The following is an 18,896-nucleotide window of genomic DNA, read 5'->3' as shown; positions in this document are numbered from 1 at the left end:
GTAAGAAGTTGCTGCGGGCAAGATCAAAGAGTTTTTTGCCTGTTTTTTCCTCGAGGATTTTGATGGCTTCCTGTCTTACATTGAGGTCTTTCATCCATTTTGAGTTTATTTTTGTGTATGGTTTAAGAAAGTGGTCCAGGTTCATTCTTCTTCATGTCTCTGTCCAGTTTTCCCAGTACCACTTGCTGAAGAGACTGTCTTTATTCTATTGATAGTCTTTCTGCTTTGTCAAAAGTTAGTTGGCCATATGTTTGTGGGTCCATTTCTGGATTTTCTATTCTGTTCCATTGATCTGAGCATCTGTTTTTGTGTCATGTCATTCATTCACTCATTCATTCATTTATTATTTTGAGAGAGACAGAGGGAGAGTGTGGGAGCAAGGGAGGGGCAGAGAGGGAGAGGGAGACAGAGAGAGAGAGAGAATGAATCCCAAGCAGGCTCTACACTGTCAGTACAGAGCCCGATGTGAGGTTTGAACTCACAAACCACAAGATCATGACCTGAGCCAAAATCAACAGTTGGTCACTCAACCAACTGAGCCACCCAGGTGCCCCTCTCCTTCACTTTTAAAGAATAATTTCACAGGGTACAGAATTTTAGATTGCGTATTTTTTTTTTTTCTCACAACCCTTTTAATATTTCAGTCTACTCTTCTTGCTTGCATGGTTTCTGAGAAGTTGGATATAATCCTATCTGTTTTCCCTATAGTTAAGATGTATTTTCCCTCTGGCTTCTTTCAGGATGTTTTATCTTTGATTTTTTTTTTCTTTTTTTTTTTTTTTGTAGTTTCAAAGTGATATGCTTAAGAGCAGTTTTTGGCATTTTTCCCACTTGGTATTCTCTGGGCTTCCTGGAATGGTGATTTGGTATCTGACATTAATTTGGGAAATTTCTCCATCATTTTTCAAAATTTTTTTGTTTTTCTCTCTCCCTCTTTTCCTTCTAGTACATCAATTACACATATATTTTTTGTTGTTGTCCCACATTCCTTGAATATTCTGTTCTGTTTTTTTCAATCTTTGTTTCTTGTTTTTTCGGGTATTTTTGTTGTTGTTTTTTTGTTTTTTTGGGTTTTTTTGTTTTTAAGGTTCCCATGGATATATCCTCTAGCTCAGACATTTTTTCCTCAGCCAGTCCACTATTTAGCCCACCAAAAGCATTCTTCATCTGTTAGTGTTTTCATTTCTGTTAGTGATCTCTAATACTACTTTTTTTTAAAGATTCCCTTCTCTCTGCTTACATTGCCCATCTGTTCTTACATGCTGTCTATACATAGTGCTCTTAGCATATTAATCATAGTTACTTTTAATTCCCAGTCTAATAATTCTAACATCTCTGCATGTCTGGTTATAATTATTGCCTTGTCTCTTAAACTGTGTTGTTGTTGTTGTTGTTGTTTTCCTTTTGCTATGCCTTGTAATTGTTTTCTTGATAGCTAGATATGCTGTACTAGGTAACAGCAACTGCTGTGAATAGGCTTTTGTATTTTGGTGGTGAGATATGAGAGGAGGGGAAGTGTTCTATAGTCTTTTAATTAGGTCTCAGTCTTTTAGTGAGCTTATGCCTCTGGACTGTGAACTTCATGAGATTCCTCAGGTTTTTTTCTCCGCCTAACTTAGATGTCCAGAGCTGACTGGAATTGGTTATTTGCCTTCCCCTAGGTCTGTTAGGTTCTGATAATACCATATGAGGTTAGGCTCTGATTAACTAGTTTCCCTTGAAGGCAGGCCTTGTTAAGAACGGAGTGCTCTAGGGGTGCCCGGGTTGCTCAGTCAGTTGAGCGTCTGACTTCAGCTCAGGTCATGATCTCACAGTTCGTGGGTTCAAGCCCCACATTGGGCTCTGTGCTAACACTCAGAGCCTGGAACCTGCTTCAGATTATGTGCCTCCCCCTCTCTGCCCCTTCCCCACTCATGCTCTGTCTCTCTCTGTCTCTCAAAAATGAATAAACGTTAAAAGAAAACAATTTAAGAATGGAGTGCTCTATTGTATTCAAAACCTAAAGTAGAAGTGGAATTACTCCCACTGTTTACTCTGAGGACCTGGTTAAGCTCCTAAGTTTCATAATTTTGTGGGACCCTTCCATAACTGGATCCCACTGGAATTTTTAACTCTCAAGAGTTATCCACACTGGGCCTCCAACCACTCACTAATTACAACTCAGGTTTTCCTACCTGGGCACTGGTTCCCATGGCAGTTACCACTTGTGGATCTCTACTCCAGTAAGTCACAATTTCCTGTATTTGCTTGTCTGTCTTTCCAGTCTTGGGGGCCAAGATTTGTCCTGTGTCCTGACCCTCTCTTAAAGATGCAAGAAGAGTTGTTGATTTTTCAGTCTGTTTTGCTTTGTACTTGTTGTTAAGACAGAGTGGTCACTTCCAAGGTCCTTTCATGCACAACAGGAGACTGGAAGTCTCCATATGCCGTATATGAAAATCTATATAACTACAATACCATTATTATATTTAAAAATTGATACTAATTCCATAGCACCATTATGTATTTATTTTAAATTTTTTTTTTAACATTTATTCATTTTTTGAGAGAGGGAGGGAGGGAGACAGAAAGAGAGAGAGAGAGAGAGAGAATGTGAGTGGGGGAGGGACAGAGAGAGAAGGAGACACAGAATCTGAAACAGGCTCCAGGCTCTGAGCTGTCAGCACAGAGTCCGACTCAGGGCTCCAACTCACAAACCATGAGATCATGACCTGAATTAAGTCAGGTGCTTAACTGGCTGAGCCAACCAGGCGCCCCTAGCACCATCATGTATTTAGTCAGACAGTAAATTCTCTTGATTGTCCCCCATTTTTTTTTTTTTTACAGTTGATTCTTTTGGAATCAGAGGTCAAAGCTGAATTTGGCTGATAGGGTCAAAAATCTCTTTCAATCTGTAGGTTCCCAATTTCTCTTTGTTTTTGTTTTGTAAAGTATTTGTTGAAATAATATGGTTACTTTTCCCCACCGTCAGATTATAGAGCATTCTGCCATCTCCAGTGTAATAAAAGATGCAAACTCCTCTCTCCCTTAATCATACATTCAATTTCTGTGTGCATTTGGGCCTATTTTGTTATTTTCTATTCTCTCCCTCTTTTTTTTTTTTTTTGACCTGTTGTATATTCACACACCAGTACCACTTTGTTTTAATGGTGGAGCCTTTCTAATATACGTAATATAAAATAGGGCTAGTTCTCCATTTCTCTTACTTTTCAGGATTTTTCTGACAATTCTTGCTTGTTTTATCTTTTAAATAAACTTTGAAACCAGTGTGCCTAGCTTTAGGAAAGAGAGGTAATGTTATTTGGGGGAGGCTTATGTTAAATATATAGGTTAACTGAGGGACAACTGACATCTTGCTGACATTAAGGCTTTCGTCTACCTATCCAAGAACACTTATGTCTTTTGGTTGGTTCAGATTTACTTTTTGATCTTAAAAGAGTGCTTTAAATATTTTCCACATATATAGGTGTTAGGCCTTTTTTACTCCCAAGGTTTTATTGAGTTTTGGGGCTTGGGGGGATTTTTTTGCTCTATATAAGTGTATCTTCTTTCCAACTTTAAATTGATTTTTATTATATCATCGTATTTGGAAAATAACACCTCAAAACCATCATCATTCTTTCAGTTAACGCAAAGGAAATAGTTACCAGTGGAGTATATGCTGTTTTTCATGTATCACTCTTAAAAATTAATGTAAGAATATAAGTTTTAATTTCATTTTACATGAAATGTTATAGTACAGGAATTTGTTAAGGTAATATCTTAGAAAAAGAGATAGAAGGTTAAATTATTTGATGTTGAAAAAGAAGTCAAAACATAATTCTCATGGTTAAAATATGCAGTCTTTTTTTCTATCTACTCTAAACCTCTGTCAAAATGTACCCAAAAAGTGAGTTTCCTTAAGGAGTCTGACCAGTTATCTTTGTTATTTATGTAAAAGACTGAGTAATAATCAGTTTAAAAGCTTGTATAATGTGATAAATGTGCTCCACATGTGTGTGCCCTTCATACCATTTCATACTTCAGTCTCCAATGGCTTACCCCACCAGCTTTCATTTTCCAAAGCAGTTTTTCAAAGTATTTATTTTTAAGTAAAATGCTCTTTGTCTTTCACCATGGCAGCTCTATTTGTGATTTATTTAGTAATACATTTCATCAAATTATAGGGTCTTAGCAACCTATACTTTCAGCCTTTTTCAGCAAGAATTTAATTAAAGGGAAATGGGAGGAGAATGCCCCTAGGTATTCCCTGTGAAGTCTCTCAAAGCTGTTTCAGAAATTACTGGTGAGGAAGAGACGTGCTCAGAAAATAGCTACTTTTGCTCCACCCACAGTGCTCAGATGGAAAGCTGAGGGCAGTGGCTTCATGAGTGGGCCTGAACTCCTTTGCTGTTTATTTTACTTCTGATAGCATGTTCTCCCTCAGCAACTAATAAAATTTATTTGGTTTGGAAAATTGTGTCTGCTAATCCAAAGGGGACAGACAGTCCAGAAATTCTGGGTGGCCTTCAACTTGTCCAATTCCTATGGCTTCAGCTCAGCAAGTTCCCCAAGCAGTGGCGTAAGGGCTGGAGCCTTTCCATGGACACTTTCCCATGGACTGAGCATCCCAGCCACATGTTGACATGGGGAGGCTGATTCAATCAGTCAGTGCAGATTACCACCCCCACACCCAACTCTTCACCGCACCCCCCCCCTCGCCCCTTGAACAGTTCCCCACATGTGCTGTGTGGTCATTTAGAAACTACATACTTTCTTTGACCAGTGCACCCTGCCCTATGTTTAGACTTCCAACTATTTGCCTACCAAAGTACACCAGTGGAATTTCATGTTTTACCATTGGCCGGGTGTCTTTGGCCTTGGCTTCCAAATACAGTCATGTATTTTCAGAAATGGGCTGCCTGTGTTCTTTTAAACAGCAGATGGTTGTCCCTCTCTGTGGTTTAGATAACCTAGAAGAAATTTTTTATTCTTGGCCTAAAAATCAAACCTAACTTCTCAAGTCTATCCCTGGTGTTGCTATCACAGCCCCCTGCAGGCTGCAGGTTGCAAAAACCCTTTCTGGGAGAGCTGCTGAAATCCTTCCATAAGTCTGTGGAGTATAAGTAATTCAGCATGACCTGACGTCTCAGGTAAATCTAAATCCATTGCTTCAAAAATATTGAGAAGTTTGATGACTGGATGGAGAGTTTTTTCCTACATACTAGAATGAATGAATCAATTGAACAAATCAAAGGAAGAATGGATGCAGGACTGACGAACCAACTGGCCTCACGGTGCGACTGTGAATGTGCTTTTTTAGCTCAGATAAGAAAACTCAGGCTTTCAGTGTTGTTGAATAATATAGGCGAATGTATATAAATGAAAGGCTAGTGTAATACCATGGACAGAAAGGTAGCAAAGAAGTATAGTAGTAACTAAAACTCCCATTTCTATTTATTTATTTATTGAGACTCCCTGAGAGCCTCTTTTTTTTTTTTTTTTACATTAATAGGATAACAAAATTAGTCATTGAAAAAGTTGACTTTTCAAATAAAAACCTGCTGATACTGATTTGTAATAGACATTACAGTGTGTTTGGGTTTGTGTTTGGGTTTGTGTTTGCTTGGTGTTGCTGCTGTTTGCTTTGAAAAGTAATCTCTCTGCACATGTAAGTGGTGATGATGGCACAGTCCTCAAATTTGGCATGCTTCTTAGATCAAGTTTTCATGGAAATACACCTTTAGGAAAGAATACATTCTAGTGCCTTGGAATTAAGTAGTTATCCAGAAAAGCTGACCCCAATTTTTGTGGGCTTCTCTGGCAACCCAAATGGCCCTGATCTCTTTCTGGTTTGGAAAGGTGAATACTGCCTGTGTTTGTCTTGAGTGAAGAAGCTTCTTCCTTCCCTTTGCCTCTCTGGCATTCCCTACCAACAGGCACTGCCCTCATTAGGAACTGTTCTTGCAGAGAATTGAATTCCGCGTTCTATTTTTATTACAGCTATTAAAAAACATTTGGAGCCAAAATTATTTAATAAGCACCTGAACTAATTTCTTTATTATACTGCCTCTTTTTGGAAAAGATGGGGCAAACAACAGTCTCAGTATTTTGGAGAGACATTTCTAAATGCCAAGGAGCCATCTATCTAGAAGACTCTAACAGCAGAAGATGTTGGACACAGCAGAGTGCCCTGTCAGGCTTCCCTGCTTTGTGTCAGAAGTTGTTACTAAGGCTCAGATGTTCTACATGAAAGCACTGACTGGGAGCCTCTTCCTCGTATTTTAAATGAGAAAATTATAATGCACCACACATAAGTCCCAAACACCCAATCTCATTTTCCTAAAACATAGCTATAATGCAGAAAACCTCCCCTGATTAGCTAGAAGTCTGAGAGAGCCAAGTTTTTAGCTTATCATGTTTTTCTTGAATCCATTATTTTGATCAGTATCCAGGCTAGATACTGATAATTGGCTTTTTAAATTTCCATAGAAATGTATATTCATTTTATCTGGTCAGACAATACAGTACAGATGTGTATGCAGAAAACTTTAGTTATCCCCTCATTATCACCCTCTAGTACTTCTGATAACCATACCTTATACTCTTGGAGACGGAGACATAGACATCTGTATAAAACAATTTTTCTCTTTTTTTAAGTAGTTATATAAACAAAAAACAAAAACAGCATCACACCCTACACATGATTCTGAAACCTGTTTTTTAAGCAATATATCTTGGATAACCTTCAAGGGATATAGATCCAGCTCATTTTTATGAAATAGGAACATATTCCCTGATATGAATGGACCTTAATTTATTCAGCTGCTTGTCAACGGATGCATTCAAACTGTTTTTAATTTTGTTTTTATAGTACTGCTGCAGTGAATATCCTCCCAGTGATGCTTTTATTTCTGCCAGGCAGAGTCACAAAAGTATGGTTATGAAGGCCAGGAAGATGTCTGTTTCACAGTTCATTATGTGGTATGACACAACCAAATGAACAAAACCATTCCCTGTCTCACCTCTGAGAACATATGTCCCCTGTACCTACTTCAGCATGGATGTCATTCTTTGAAACTTTACTGATGTGTGAGGATGAAAATGATAGCTATGTTAGTTTACCTTTCTTTACTATTAACAAGGTTGAAATCTCCATATTTTTATTGGCCTTTTGCATTTCTTCTTTGGTAATTTGCCTTTCCCCCCTGGTTTTATTGAGATGTAATTGACATATAATGTAATTTGCCTTTTTTATTTCAAAACCAACCTGGTACACTTTTAGAACATTTTATATAATCTGAATATGTTGGTCCAGTCAAATTCTGTTATGCAAATATATTAAGATCATATTGATTTGGTGATTTCTGCAACCAGTATTGATTATAAAAAGTTATTTTCTGGTGTTTGGGGGGCAAAATAGATTGTTTTCATTCAAATATTAAACATGGGTCCATAAATTTAATAATTCACAGCAAATAATCGAGTGTAGTCTGAATCAGAGGCAATAAAAGATAATTGTTAACATACACATTTTTTAAACTGTGAGAATAGAACAAAAGCATTATGTATTTGCTGACTTGAATGTGTAATTTTGCAGATCTTATATAAATTTTTAAGCAATATCTTTTATTTCAGATATTTGGTGGAACTACCATTTTACCCTAGTTTCCTTGTTACATGTGTTCATGTTTATCTACTGCTCATTCCCAACAGCTCCTACCTTTGTGCTGCCAGGCATCACTCAGCCACTGTGACCTGATGGTAAAAATCACATTTAATGCACACAGCTGCTCTGAGAGCCTAGGAATGGTGCTGCCTGAAAACTGTCACTGAAGTGAGAAACTTCTCTAATGATGTACATAATTATTTCATATGGACCCTGAAAAAAGATAACATGTGGTGAATGCAGGTCAAAAGACATCCCTGCTGTTTGGGAAGGGAGGAGCCACTGAGCAGCCATGTTCCCTCTGCACCTCAGAGTTTCCTGTCTCTTGGGGGCTTCCTGGCTCCATGACAGAGGCTACAGATCCCCTTAGCCCCTGCCCAGTAGTGTTCTACTTTAGAAAGCTGGATGGAAACCGCTCCCAAGGGTCTACTAATGTGACTAAAACTGGCTGACAGCCTAGACTTTGAAAAGACTTCCCTAAATACTGGAGGCAGTGAACACAGGGTCCAGGCATCTGGGCATCTGGCTTACATGGGAAGTCCATCTGCTTGCTCCCCTGGGCCTGGGCCCCTGTTCCAAGCAGCACCTCCACTCTTCAGTCTGCAGAGTGGAGAGGCTCGTGTATAACCTTAGGTAGACAACCAGCTCCAGCATCAGACCTCCTGGGTTCAGATTGTAGCTGTGAGTCCTTGGTCTCTCTCCAACTTCAGTAGCCTTTTCTGTAAAATAAGGATAATAATGGTACCTGTTTTGTAGGATTAAACTACAGTTAACATGCTTAGCATGGTTTCAGGTGAATGCTTAATAAATGGTGGCTACCAGTCTTTAAGCCTCTCCTGTTCCTCTGCATCTGGCTTACCAGTCAGCTCTGCTGTCCCGCACACTACACCTCTGTGCAGCCTCCTGGTGTTGCTTCTGTCACAGCTGTCCCTCTGAAGACCTGTCACCAGTAATGGCTGCACTTCCATCCTCTCTCATTGACTGCTCTTGGCTTCTATCAAAACCATGACCTTGGGGAAGTCAGAGGGGGCCTGTCCAGTGCAATGCATGTGGTTCCCTCCCCTCCCATGTCCTCAGTCTCAGCAGTGCTGATCAGAGCCAGACCTTCCTTCTCTTCCTGGATGACATTATTCTCTGCTTGTGTATGTCCTACCTCCTCCATCTGCAACTCCTCCTTATCTACCTGTTGTCACTGCTCAGGGCACAGACCTGGGCCCTCTTCTTCCCTGATGGAGTTCCCCGATGGGCCCTTGGAGTTCTCCACTCTTGTGTCACTCCATGCTGGCTGACGGTTCCTTAATATGTATCTTCAGCCCAGATAGCTCCCCAGAACTTTGAACTTGGATATTCAAGGGCCTACTTTATCCCTCTTTTTTGAGTGCTCCTCAGATATTCTAAATTCTATTAAAAAATAAATTTAAAAAAAATGGGGCACCTGGGTGGCTCAGTCAGTTAAGCATCCGACTTTAGCTTAGGTCATGATCTCCCAGTTGGTGAGTTCAAGCCCCATGTCGGGTTCTGTGCTGACAGCTTGGACCCTGGAGCCTGCTTCAGATTCTGTGTCTCCCTCTCTTTCAGCCCCTCCCCTGCTCATGCTCTCTCTCTCTCTCCCTCAAAAATAAACATCTAAAAAACAAGTAAATCCGTACACCCCAAACTGAGCTCTTAGTAAATCCTTCACAAATCTTCTCTTTCCTTCTTTCCATTGTAGTAATGCTAGATCCATCCAGCTCGTTGCTCAAGAAACCTGGGACAACTTTGATTCCTACCTCACCTTCACCACCTCTCATCAAATTCATTGCCAGTTCCTCTTGATGTTACTGCTAAAATACATTCCAGATACTCTTCACTTCTCCACTGCCACCTGGGTCACGCCAGCTACCAGCTCCCCCTGGGCTCCCTGCACCCATTCTAGTCCCGCACTCTGTTCTCTGTGCTGCAGCTGGAGTGATCCTTGACTGTAACTCACATCCTGGCACTCCTCTGTGTAAAGTCCTTCAGGCCAGAATAATCACTGAATAGAATCCCAGAGCCTGCCTTCCTTTGGTACCGCCTCATCACAGGCCACCTCACCTTTGCACTCTGGGGTTTCTCTCTTCTTCTGACCTTGCTCTTCCCTGTCTCGGGACCATCACAGCTGCCATTCCTCCAGCTGGAATGCCCTTCTGGCTACTCTTCACCTAGCTAATCTCAGCTCAGCTGGAGAGGCGGTCCCTGACCACCCAATCTAAATTGGGACACTTCTCTTATTCTGTTTTACCTCAGCCTGTCCTTTTCCTTAATGCCTTTTTCTCAGTTTTGGTGTGTGTATGTGATGTGTACCTCCCACCGGGCCCCAAAACAGACCTAGTCTGTTTTGTTCCCAGTTTTCTGGCCTGTACCTGGCACACAGAAGTGTTCCGTCATCTTCCTTGAGTGAATGACCACCAGCTCCTTGCCATTGATTATAACAGGGGAGGTGGCATGGGAATTGCAGCCTAGAGCACCGGTGGCATCCATGGTGTGGCCCCCAGATGTGCCAGGTGATGCAGGGGTGGGGGCACCATGGCAGTTGTTCTTTGCCAGGCGTGGGGAGATGGGGGAAAGGGGTCCAGCAGGACTTCCCAGAAGAGTTGAAGCTCAGGGTGAGAATGTGAGATCAGAGAGTCAGAGGGGGGCCTTTATCCTGCCCTCAGTTTGCTTCTGTGAGACTCATTCCAACTCATCAGCTTTGTCTAGCCTTGCCCCAGAGTTAATCCAGGACAGAGGTCTGCAGGAGTTATGCTGAGGGAGAAGAAAAAAGAGAAATCACGAGAAATTGCACCATGACTCCGCCTATTCATTTCCTGCTCCTGCACCCATTCCCTGGGCTTCACGCCAGCTCCTGCAGAGAAATGGCCCAGAAGCCATGGTGAAGGGAAAGCCCTGAAGGGGTTTTTGGGTAATAGGGAGGCTTTGTGCCCTCAGCTTTTGTTTTTCTTACTAAAGGCAGTAAACATCTTTGGCAGAACCTGGAAAGCACTCTGCTGTCTGTGGTGCTGCAGGTGAAGAGGCAGGAGGCCTTCCTTGGGAAAGTAGGGCTGAAAGAAGAAAGAGAAGTCTCACCAGGCCAGAACAGGCCCACTGTTCACAGGGAGGGCCCTGTGGGGACGGCCGCCAGTGGCTCAGAGTTAGACAGGTGTCTCCTCACTCTACCTCCCAGGAGGTAGAACCCCTGATTCACCGACCTGACACAGGAGGAACCTCCACATACCTTCTTCTATGGAAACACAGCTCCACAAAATGTTTGGGGCCCAGAGTACCATGGTAGGGATCAACTCTGGATCTACCAGGTCATAACCACCATATATGAAATTGTTACTAAAGGAAAAAAATTTTTTTTAACTTTCAAGCAACAGATTTGCAAATACAGTTACTGAACTGTACTAGATGTCAAGCATTGTGCTAATCTTTGTACATGTATAATTACTGCATTTGATACCTCTGAGAACACTATGAGGGAGATAGGCCCATTTTACAGATGAGTAAGCTGAGGTTTGGAGGTTAAATAATTTTCTCAAAAGCCATCCAGTTAGTCGGTGGTAGCTCTGGGACTCAAACCCAGGTCTGATTACACATATTAAATCTTTATGATGTACTTTAAAACATAATTTTTTTTTTTAATTTACATCCAAGTTCATTGGGATATAGTGAAATAATGATTTCAGGAGTAGAATCCAGTGATTCATCCCCTACATATAACACCCAGTGCTCACCCCAACAAATGTCTTCCAAACATAACTTTTTTTTAAATTAGGGATGTATACCTCAAGGCCTTTTTCCATCTTATTTTTTATCACTTTCTTCCTTCACTGATATTTGTTTATCCTTTTTGAAAGCATTTTTTTTTCCTTTGAGCATTTCTGATTTCTTGAGTTGAATTGGAAGCAAATTCACATTATTTTGCAAATGGACACTTGGTGAATTTCATGGATACTATAAATATTAACTGCTGCTGACCATGATGAAAAGATTCACAGGCTGGATTCGTGACTGCATTTTGATCTCTCTCAGTCTTGTTTTCTCAGTAACCCTTTTCTGTTTAAAATTTTGTTTGTTTTTTGCTGAAAGGAAGAAGATTTCTCTCCCCACATCAGCTGTCATCTGCCTCTGGCTTCGGCACCTTCCCAGCCTTGAAAAAGCAACACTGCATCTTTTTGAAAAGCTAATCTCCAGTGAGAGAAATTTCCTGAGAAGGATCGAATGCTTTTTGAAAGATTCATTGCTGGTACGTGCTGGGCTTTGATTAGGAGAAAACTCCTTAAAGAGGATGCTGGGTATCATCTCTTTTTCTCAAAGCAAGGGGAAATGTAAACAGAGAATTTTAATGTATCTGCATTTTGTTGTAGAAATACCAGTGGCCGGGCTTTTCTGCATACTTGGAGCGTGTATTGAAAATGGGGGCTTCTAGATTTACTTGACTGATGCACCTTCTATTGCATATTCACAAGAATTGATATTAGAGCACACTGTTTTCAAACAATATTTCTTATTTCCATATGAAAAGTTAGTTTTAAAAAATGAAGATCTTATGAATGAGAGGAGGAATAAAACAAAACCCTAGAAGAAATATTAAAGCAACAAAAACAAGGAAGAATTCTGTAAGTTTTCTTTTGGTATAAGCCTTCCAGCCTTGAACCCTCCTCCCCCGATGTGGCTCGCCTATCCTCTCTTGTACTTGGGACTTCTTGGGCCTGGGAATTTGGGGGCTCAGTGGGCCAAATGGAATGGCCTCATTGCCTAATCCAGTGTTAGGTGGCAGGGTTCACAGGCAGCCCCCAGAACCTGAGGGGTGGGGCTGTTTTCCTTTTGTAGGAGGCAACTCTGTGGAATTTATGTGCATTTTTGTAAGAGCAGGAATAAAGACCAATGCTGCCTGAAAAAACCAGTCAAAAACTAAGGGAGGTGCCTTGCTCCCTGTGCCTCTGTTTTACCAGAACCCCTGTGGTTTCTAACATGCTTTCTCATTAGCTGTCATAACCTGGGGAAGATAGGGTGCAGAGATTTTCTTCCTGCTGTACAGACGGAGAAAATTAGTTCAGAGATGGGGAAGTCAGATCTTCAGTTGGGGGCAAGGAAACTGGCAGGAGAGTGTATTCACCTCCCCACTTGAGCTGAGACTTCGGAAGGGGGAAGCTCTGAGGTTGGCTCAGTTTCCACAGTGCCCACCTCCCAGACACCTTCTATTTTTTATAATTCAGTTGGAACGTCCTGTTTTCTTTCTCTTTCAAATTGGAGGCTGTGTTAGGGAATCCTAATTGAAACAGTTGTCTTCTTCCTATGTCCATTGTTCCTTGTAGGTACCCCCCAGCTGTCATATGTAACTGTCCAGGCTTTCTCTCTTACTCCATAGGCTTCTTTCTGCCTTCACGTTCTGGGGCCTCCCAGGTGACTGTGGATGGTGCTATAGTCACCGTTGGCCATGGACCTGTAAGTTAAGTGGCACAAACTGAACCCAGCTGATTTGAAGTTTGCAATGTTTGACAGGAAAAAAAAGTAAGGAAGGGAGGAAGGAAGGAAGATAGGGACAGAAGACTGAGAGAGCAGCAGAGAGGTTTTTTGTTTTTAGGAAAATGACTGCTTGACCTCACCATTCAAAAGAGTTGCATAGTACCTTACTAGGTGAGAAATAAGAATGCACCTTACATAATAATAATTATAGTAAAATTCAAAATGAACAAAGGTGTTTGTTTATATAGCCCATTTCAAACATTACTTTTATTATCAGGTAAATCTCTATTTCTATTTTTAACGTAAATGTGATGGTATAATTTAATTTTCTTTAGTCCTTTTTCCGTGGCAAAATATAGTACCTGAGTTATTTCCTTGCTGTCAGGGTCCTTATTAAATTGTCTTTAGATCCTCTCCCTGTAGATAAATTCCAGTTCTATCGACATTCTGAGTTGGTTTGATTCTGCGGCCCTTCATTGGTCCTGTGGTTCTTCTCTGAACCTCCCCCATGTCCTTTTTACCTGGGCCTTCGGGCTTAAGAGCCAGGAAGCAGGCACCCCCACGGAACAGTGCCCTTACACAGCCTTCAAGTCTCCAACTTTTATAGTTTGATCTCCCCTAGGCAGACAGCTTCGAAGGCCGTTGATCTACAAAAGTATTTATCAGGATCATGTGTGTAGATTTCAGAGCTTCCATTATGGTCAGAGGAGGATTCCAGAGGGTGTTATTTGGTTTAATTTATTGTGGCATTGGCAGGATGTGACCTCTCTATGCCTTATCGTTCAAGGAGGTAATTACAGTGCAGAGTTGCAAGTCCCTGGTTGGCGTGGGCTGTTCTCTTCAGGCATCCTGGGGCTGCAGTGCTAGAAAACCAGGCAGGCTGGAAGATGGCTATGACGTGACTGAGTGATTAGAAGGGTAACCTGAAGAACCTGCTTCCTAATTGCATCATCTCATGCGTTTATCACAGCATGTATCTCCGTGCAGTGACAAGGCCATGCAGAAGTATCAGAGAGATCTCCTAGACTCTGCTAGCAGGGTCCTGCTGTGTTTGCCTCCAGAAGAAACTTGATGCCTATTACATTAGGGTTGGATTCTGAGAGTAATTAAAGTGTGATGGTCTACGTAACTTGTATTTTATATGGAGCACTGTTAATTATGTTTCCATCTTTTGGGACTGTCCAGAAATAGCCCTGGAAATTCTATAGTTACAAGATGTTGCAAAAACAAAAGATAAAAGTGTGGTACAGGTTGTACAAAGGGAAATGATCTCCCCAAATGTTCTTTGGCCTCTCGGTGACTTGAAAGCTTGGTATTTTCTTTTCTCCTTTTTTTTTTTTTTTTTGGTAGTTCATTTTTTATTATTTTAAGTTTTTATTAAAAATTTTTTTTTAATGTTTGTTTATTTCCAAGAGAGAGAGAGAGACAGAGCGCAAGGGAGGGAGGGGCAGAGAGAGGGGGAGACACAGAATCCAAAGCAGGCTCCAGGCCCAGAGCTGTCAGCCCAGAGCCCGATGTGGAGCTCAAACCCACGAACTGCTAGATCACGACCTGTGCCAAAGCTGGAGGCTTAACCAACTGAGCCACCCAGGTGCTCCTTAAGTTTCTATTTTAATTCCAGGTAGTTAACAGACAGTATTAATATTAGTTTCAGGTGTACAATATAATGATTCAACACTTCCATGTATCACCCTGTGCTCATCACAAGTATACTCCTTAATCCCCATCACCTCTTTAACTCATCCCCCACCCACCTCCCCTCTGGTAATCATCAGTTCTCTAGAATTAAGAGTCTGTTTTTTAATTTTTTTCTCATTCTCTCATTTTTTTCCCTCTTTGCTTGTTTGGTTTCTAAAATCCACATATGAGTGCAATTATATGTTATTTGTCTTTCTCTGACATTATACATTAAGCATTATTCTATCTCCATGCATGCCATTGCAAATGGCAAGATTTCATTCTTTTTTTATGGCTGAATAATATTCCATTGTATATATATATATATATATATATATATATATATACATACATATACATATATATGTGTGTGTGTGTGTAATTGTGTGTATATATGTATATACATATATATATATATATATATATTTTTTTTTTTTTTTTGAATTGGTGTTCTTGTATTCTTTGGGTAAATACCCAGTAGTGTGATTGCTGGATCATAACGTAGTTCTATTTTTAACTTTTTGAGGAATTTCTATACTGTTTTCCATAGTGGCTGTACCAGTTTGCATACCCCCCAACAATGCCCAAGGCTTCCTTTTTCTCTACATTCTTACCAACACCTGTTGTTTCTTATGTTGCTGAGTTTAGCCATTCTGACAGGTGTGAGGTGTTTGATTTGTTTTTCTCTGATGAGTACCTTTTCATGTGTCTGTTGGCCATCTGTATTTCTTTAGAGAAATGTCAGTTCATGTCGTCAGCCCATTTTTTAATTGGATTATTCATTTTGGAGTATTGACTTTTATATGTTCTTTATAAATTGGATGCTAACTCTTTATCAGTTATGTCATTTGCAAATATCTTCTCCCATTCCATAGGCTGCCTTTTAGTTTTGTTGATTGTTTCCTTTGCTGTTCAAAAGCCTTTTATTTTGATGTAGTCCAAGTAGTTTATTTTTGCTTTTATTTCCCTTGCCTCAGGAGACATCTAGAAAGAAGTTGCATGTCTGGAAGTTGCTGTAGTCAATGTCAAAGAAGTTACTGCCTGTACTCTCTCCTAGAATTTTTATGTTTTCAGGTTTCAGATTTAATTATTTAATCCATTTTGAATTTATTTTTGTGTGTGGTGTAAGAAAGCGGTCCAGTTTCATTCTTCTGCATGTAGCTGTCCAGTTTTCCCAACACCATTTATAGAAGAGACCATCTTTTTCCCATTGGTTTTATTCTTTACTTCTTTGTCAAAGATTAATTGACCATATAATTGTGGGTTTATTTCTGAATTTTCTGTTCTGTTCCATTGACCTATGTGTCTATTTTTGTGCCAGTACCATACTGTTTTGATCACTACAGCTTTGTAATATAATGTGAAGTCCAGAATTGTGATACCTCTAGCTTTGCTTTGCTTTGCTTTTTCAAGATTGCTTTGACTATTCAGGATCTTTTGTGGATCTATACACGTTTTAGAATTGTTTGTTCTAGTACTGTGAAAAATGCTTATTGGTATTTTGATAGGGATTGCATTAAGTTTGTATATTGGAAAGCCTGCTATTTTCCATTAAGACAGGCACCAACCTAATATTACCTGAATTCTAAATGCATATATATCTTTTTGCCTTCCAAAACAAAAACAAGTTTTCAAAACCTGCTTACTTTTGAGACTCACCCTTTGGCTTCCATGGGCTAGGCTGGCCCCAAGTTCATGGCCACCTGCTGCATGTGGTGGCTCCTAAATAAATTGCAGTATTAACCTCAGTTTGTCATTTACTGTGCAGACTGACACCTTTCAAAGCAGGTGGTCTTGTGTTTTCCTTGACAGAATACACACTTCAAGACCATAATCTATAGCTTCAGACCTACCTTAAAAACTAATGTCACCAAAAGCAGTGAAAACTACTTGCTAATTATACAGGGGTTTCTTTTTGACTCTGGTTTCCCAAGGCTGACCCAAATCAGAAGGATGTTATGTTTTCTAGTTACAATTCTGTCTGTGGAGCCCAGAAAGCTATTGTTTATATTCCACATTTGAATGAAAAGTGCTGGCTGGGTGGCACAGTGGCGCTGTGCTTGGCTGCCCTGCTGCATGCCAGGGCCGGGATGTACCCTCGTTCCCATGCCCTTTCATTCTACTCCTCTGTTGGCTGACCCCACATGCTGCCTGCCCCTCCAGCTGGGTCCAGAGGAGCTGGTCCCTCATCTTCACAGATAGATTTGCCCATGAAAGAAGGGAGGAGAGGGGGAAGGGAGACTGGGTTCATTTTGTTTTTGTTTATTCGGATTTTAAATCTGAAAATACTCCTCATATTCTCTCCTACCCAAAAGTCTTCACAGCTCAGTTAAAATTCTTTATCTTGTCAAGTATGCCTCAATAAAGCTGGGGGGAAAATTAATTCGTAATCTAATAACAACTTAAGAATAAAAAACATGAAGGTATCTCAGTGTCCTTGTTAACCTCCCTGATGTGAGATAGAATATGTTCTTGTCTTCGTCCTCCAAAGAGCAGTTGTAGCCACTTCAAAAAGAAAAACTTCCTTTACACAAAATTCCAAGCACAGTTCCCCATTAATAAAAGATTATACTAAAGAATTAACTCCAGATCCCAGATGATGTCAGTTTTCTGTACTTGAATAACTTCTTACCAATGTTCTAGGGTTTTCTTTTCCATATTTTTCATTAGCAGTTTTTTAAGCATTTCTTTTTTGAGTGCTTTAATGTGGCGCATGAATTTAGCAGTGATCGAATTGAAAGTGTGGTGGCTTATGCTTGTAACAGAAAGGTAAAGAATCTGCATCTTGTACAGTAGTTGCACTTCCCATCATTGACCTCTTGGGGGCACCAGACCCCGCTCCCAACCCCCCCCCCCCCCCCCCCCTCCGCCCCAGCATTGTCTCTGCAGAGGAGGCCCAGATTGCAAGTGCTGCTTTACTGTTGGGGGGTTCAGGACTTTGCAATGGACCAGTCAAATGAAGGGAGAGAAAAAACAAAAAAAAACACAGTGTTCGACCTGGGGTTTTAGTGCCACTTAGTCACTGAGCCAAGAAGCAGCTCTCAGGTTGAGGGACCATCTTCCTGCTCAAGCTGCACAAGCTAACTATATAGAGTCCACTGGGCGAGGCTAGAAAGAACTTCAGGTTTTAGGGATCTTGTTCAACATCCAGAGCTGGCATCCCTTTGTCTTAACGCCCTTGGAGAGCATGGGTAAATTTAAATTTTAAAAACTTAAGTTTTTCTTTAAGCCCAGAAATGATACATTTATCACTAACTAAACAATAATTACATTATGGAATATGGAAAAAAATTGCTTGTAGTATAAACAACATCTGGTAAAGATTTAAAAGAAAGAAAAATTTTTCCAAGCTCAAATTTATTGAAAGAAACTTGAGTGTTTTGAAACAAAATGGGTCCTGAAATGTAAAAGGGATATTTACAGTCTTCTTTTTAGCATTTTGGAAGTAGAAAAGAAGAAAATGGCATCATAAAACATACATATTTATAAAGGTGCCTTATTTTACACAATAGATACGAAGATTTTATATAAGTAGATATTTTAAAAACCAAATTGTTTTTCAACTCAATAAAGGAGCTTACTATTGAAATGAATCTTATGAAGAATCCCCTTTTTAAAAGAGCAAAGTTATTTTTTGATAGTCACCCTTTAATTATATTACAAGACAATATATTATATTATATATTATATATTATAATATATAATATTATATAATATATTATGATATATAATATATTATATAATATAATAATATATAATATATATCTTAATATATTATATTAAATTAATTATATACATATATTAACACAAGGGTTCCCACCTGTCAGGGTTTGGGTCAGCTGCTGGGTCAGCTCAAGGGGGAGCTTCTAATCAGCCACTTCTTTTTAAAAGAATGACCATTCCTAACTAAAAATAGTTAACTATATTAAAATAGACCATGAAAGAGAATCTGTTCCAGGCTTCCTGTACCTCATTTTACCTCTCACCTCTCAAATCATATTATAATATCCCTTTTTGGTTTATATTCTCTTTTTCCCCTCCTCCCCATACTCTATCTTACACACACAAGGAATCAGAAAATGATAGAAAAGAGGAAAGATTTCTT

The 18,896-nt window shown here is 40.0% G+C and overlaps 1 protein-coding gene across 3 annotated transcripts in view; it reads left to right on the top strand.

Annotated features, from left to right (window-relative positions):
• The window catches only part of FANCC (FA complementation group C), a 267,194-nt gene that overhangs the window by 209,160 nt on the left and 39,138 nt on the right, over positions 1-18,896 (top strand). For all 3 annotated transcript variants that reach the window (XM_030293538.2, XM_030293535.1, XM_030293539.1), the window contains one exon: positions 11,735-11,891. In XM_030293538.2, coding sequence (XP_030149398.1) covers positions 11,735-11,891 — 157 coding nt within the window. The remainder of the gene's footprint in view (positions 1-11,734; positions 11,892-18,896) is intronic.

This window comes from Lynx canadensis, chromosome D4 (genome assembly GCF_007474595.2).
Source record: "Lynx canadensis isolate LIC74 chromosome D4, mLynCan4.pri.v2, whole genome shotgun sequence".
Taxonomy (NCBI): Eukaryota; Metazoa; Chordata; class Mammalia; order Carnivora; family Felidae; genus Lynx; species Lynx canadensis.
The sequence above is the reverse complement of the archived record's forward strand: the minus strand, read 5'-3'. Positions and strand labels throughout refer to the sequence as shown.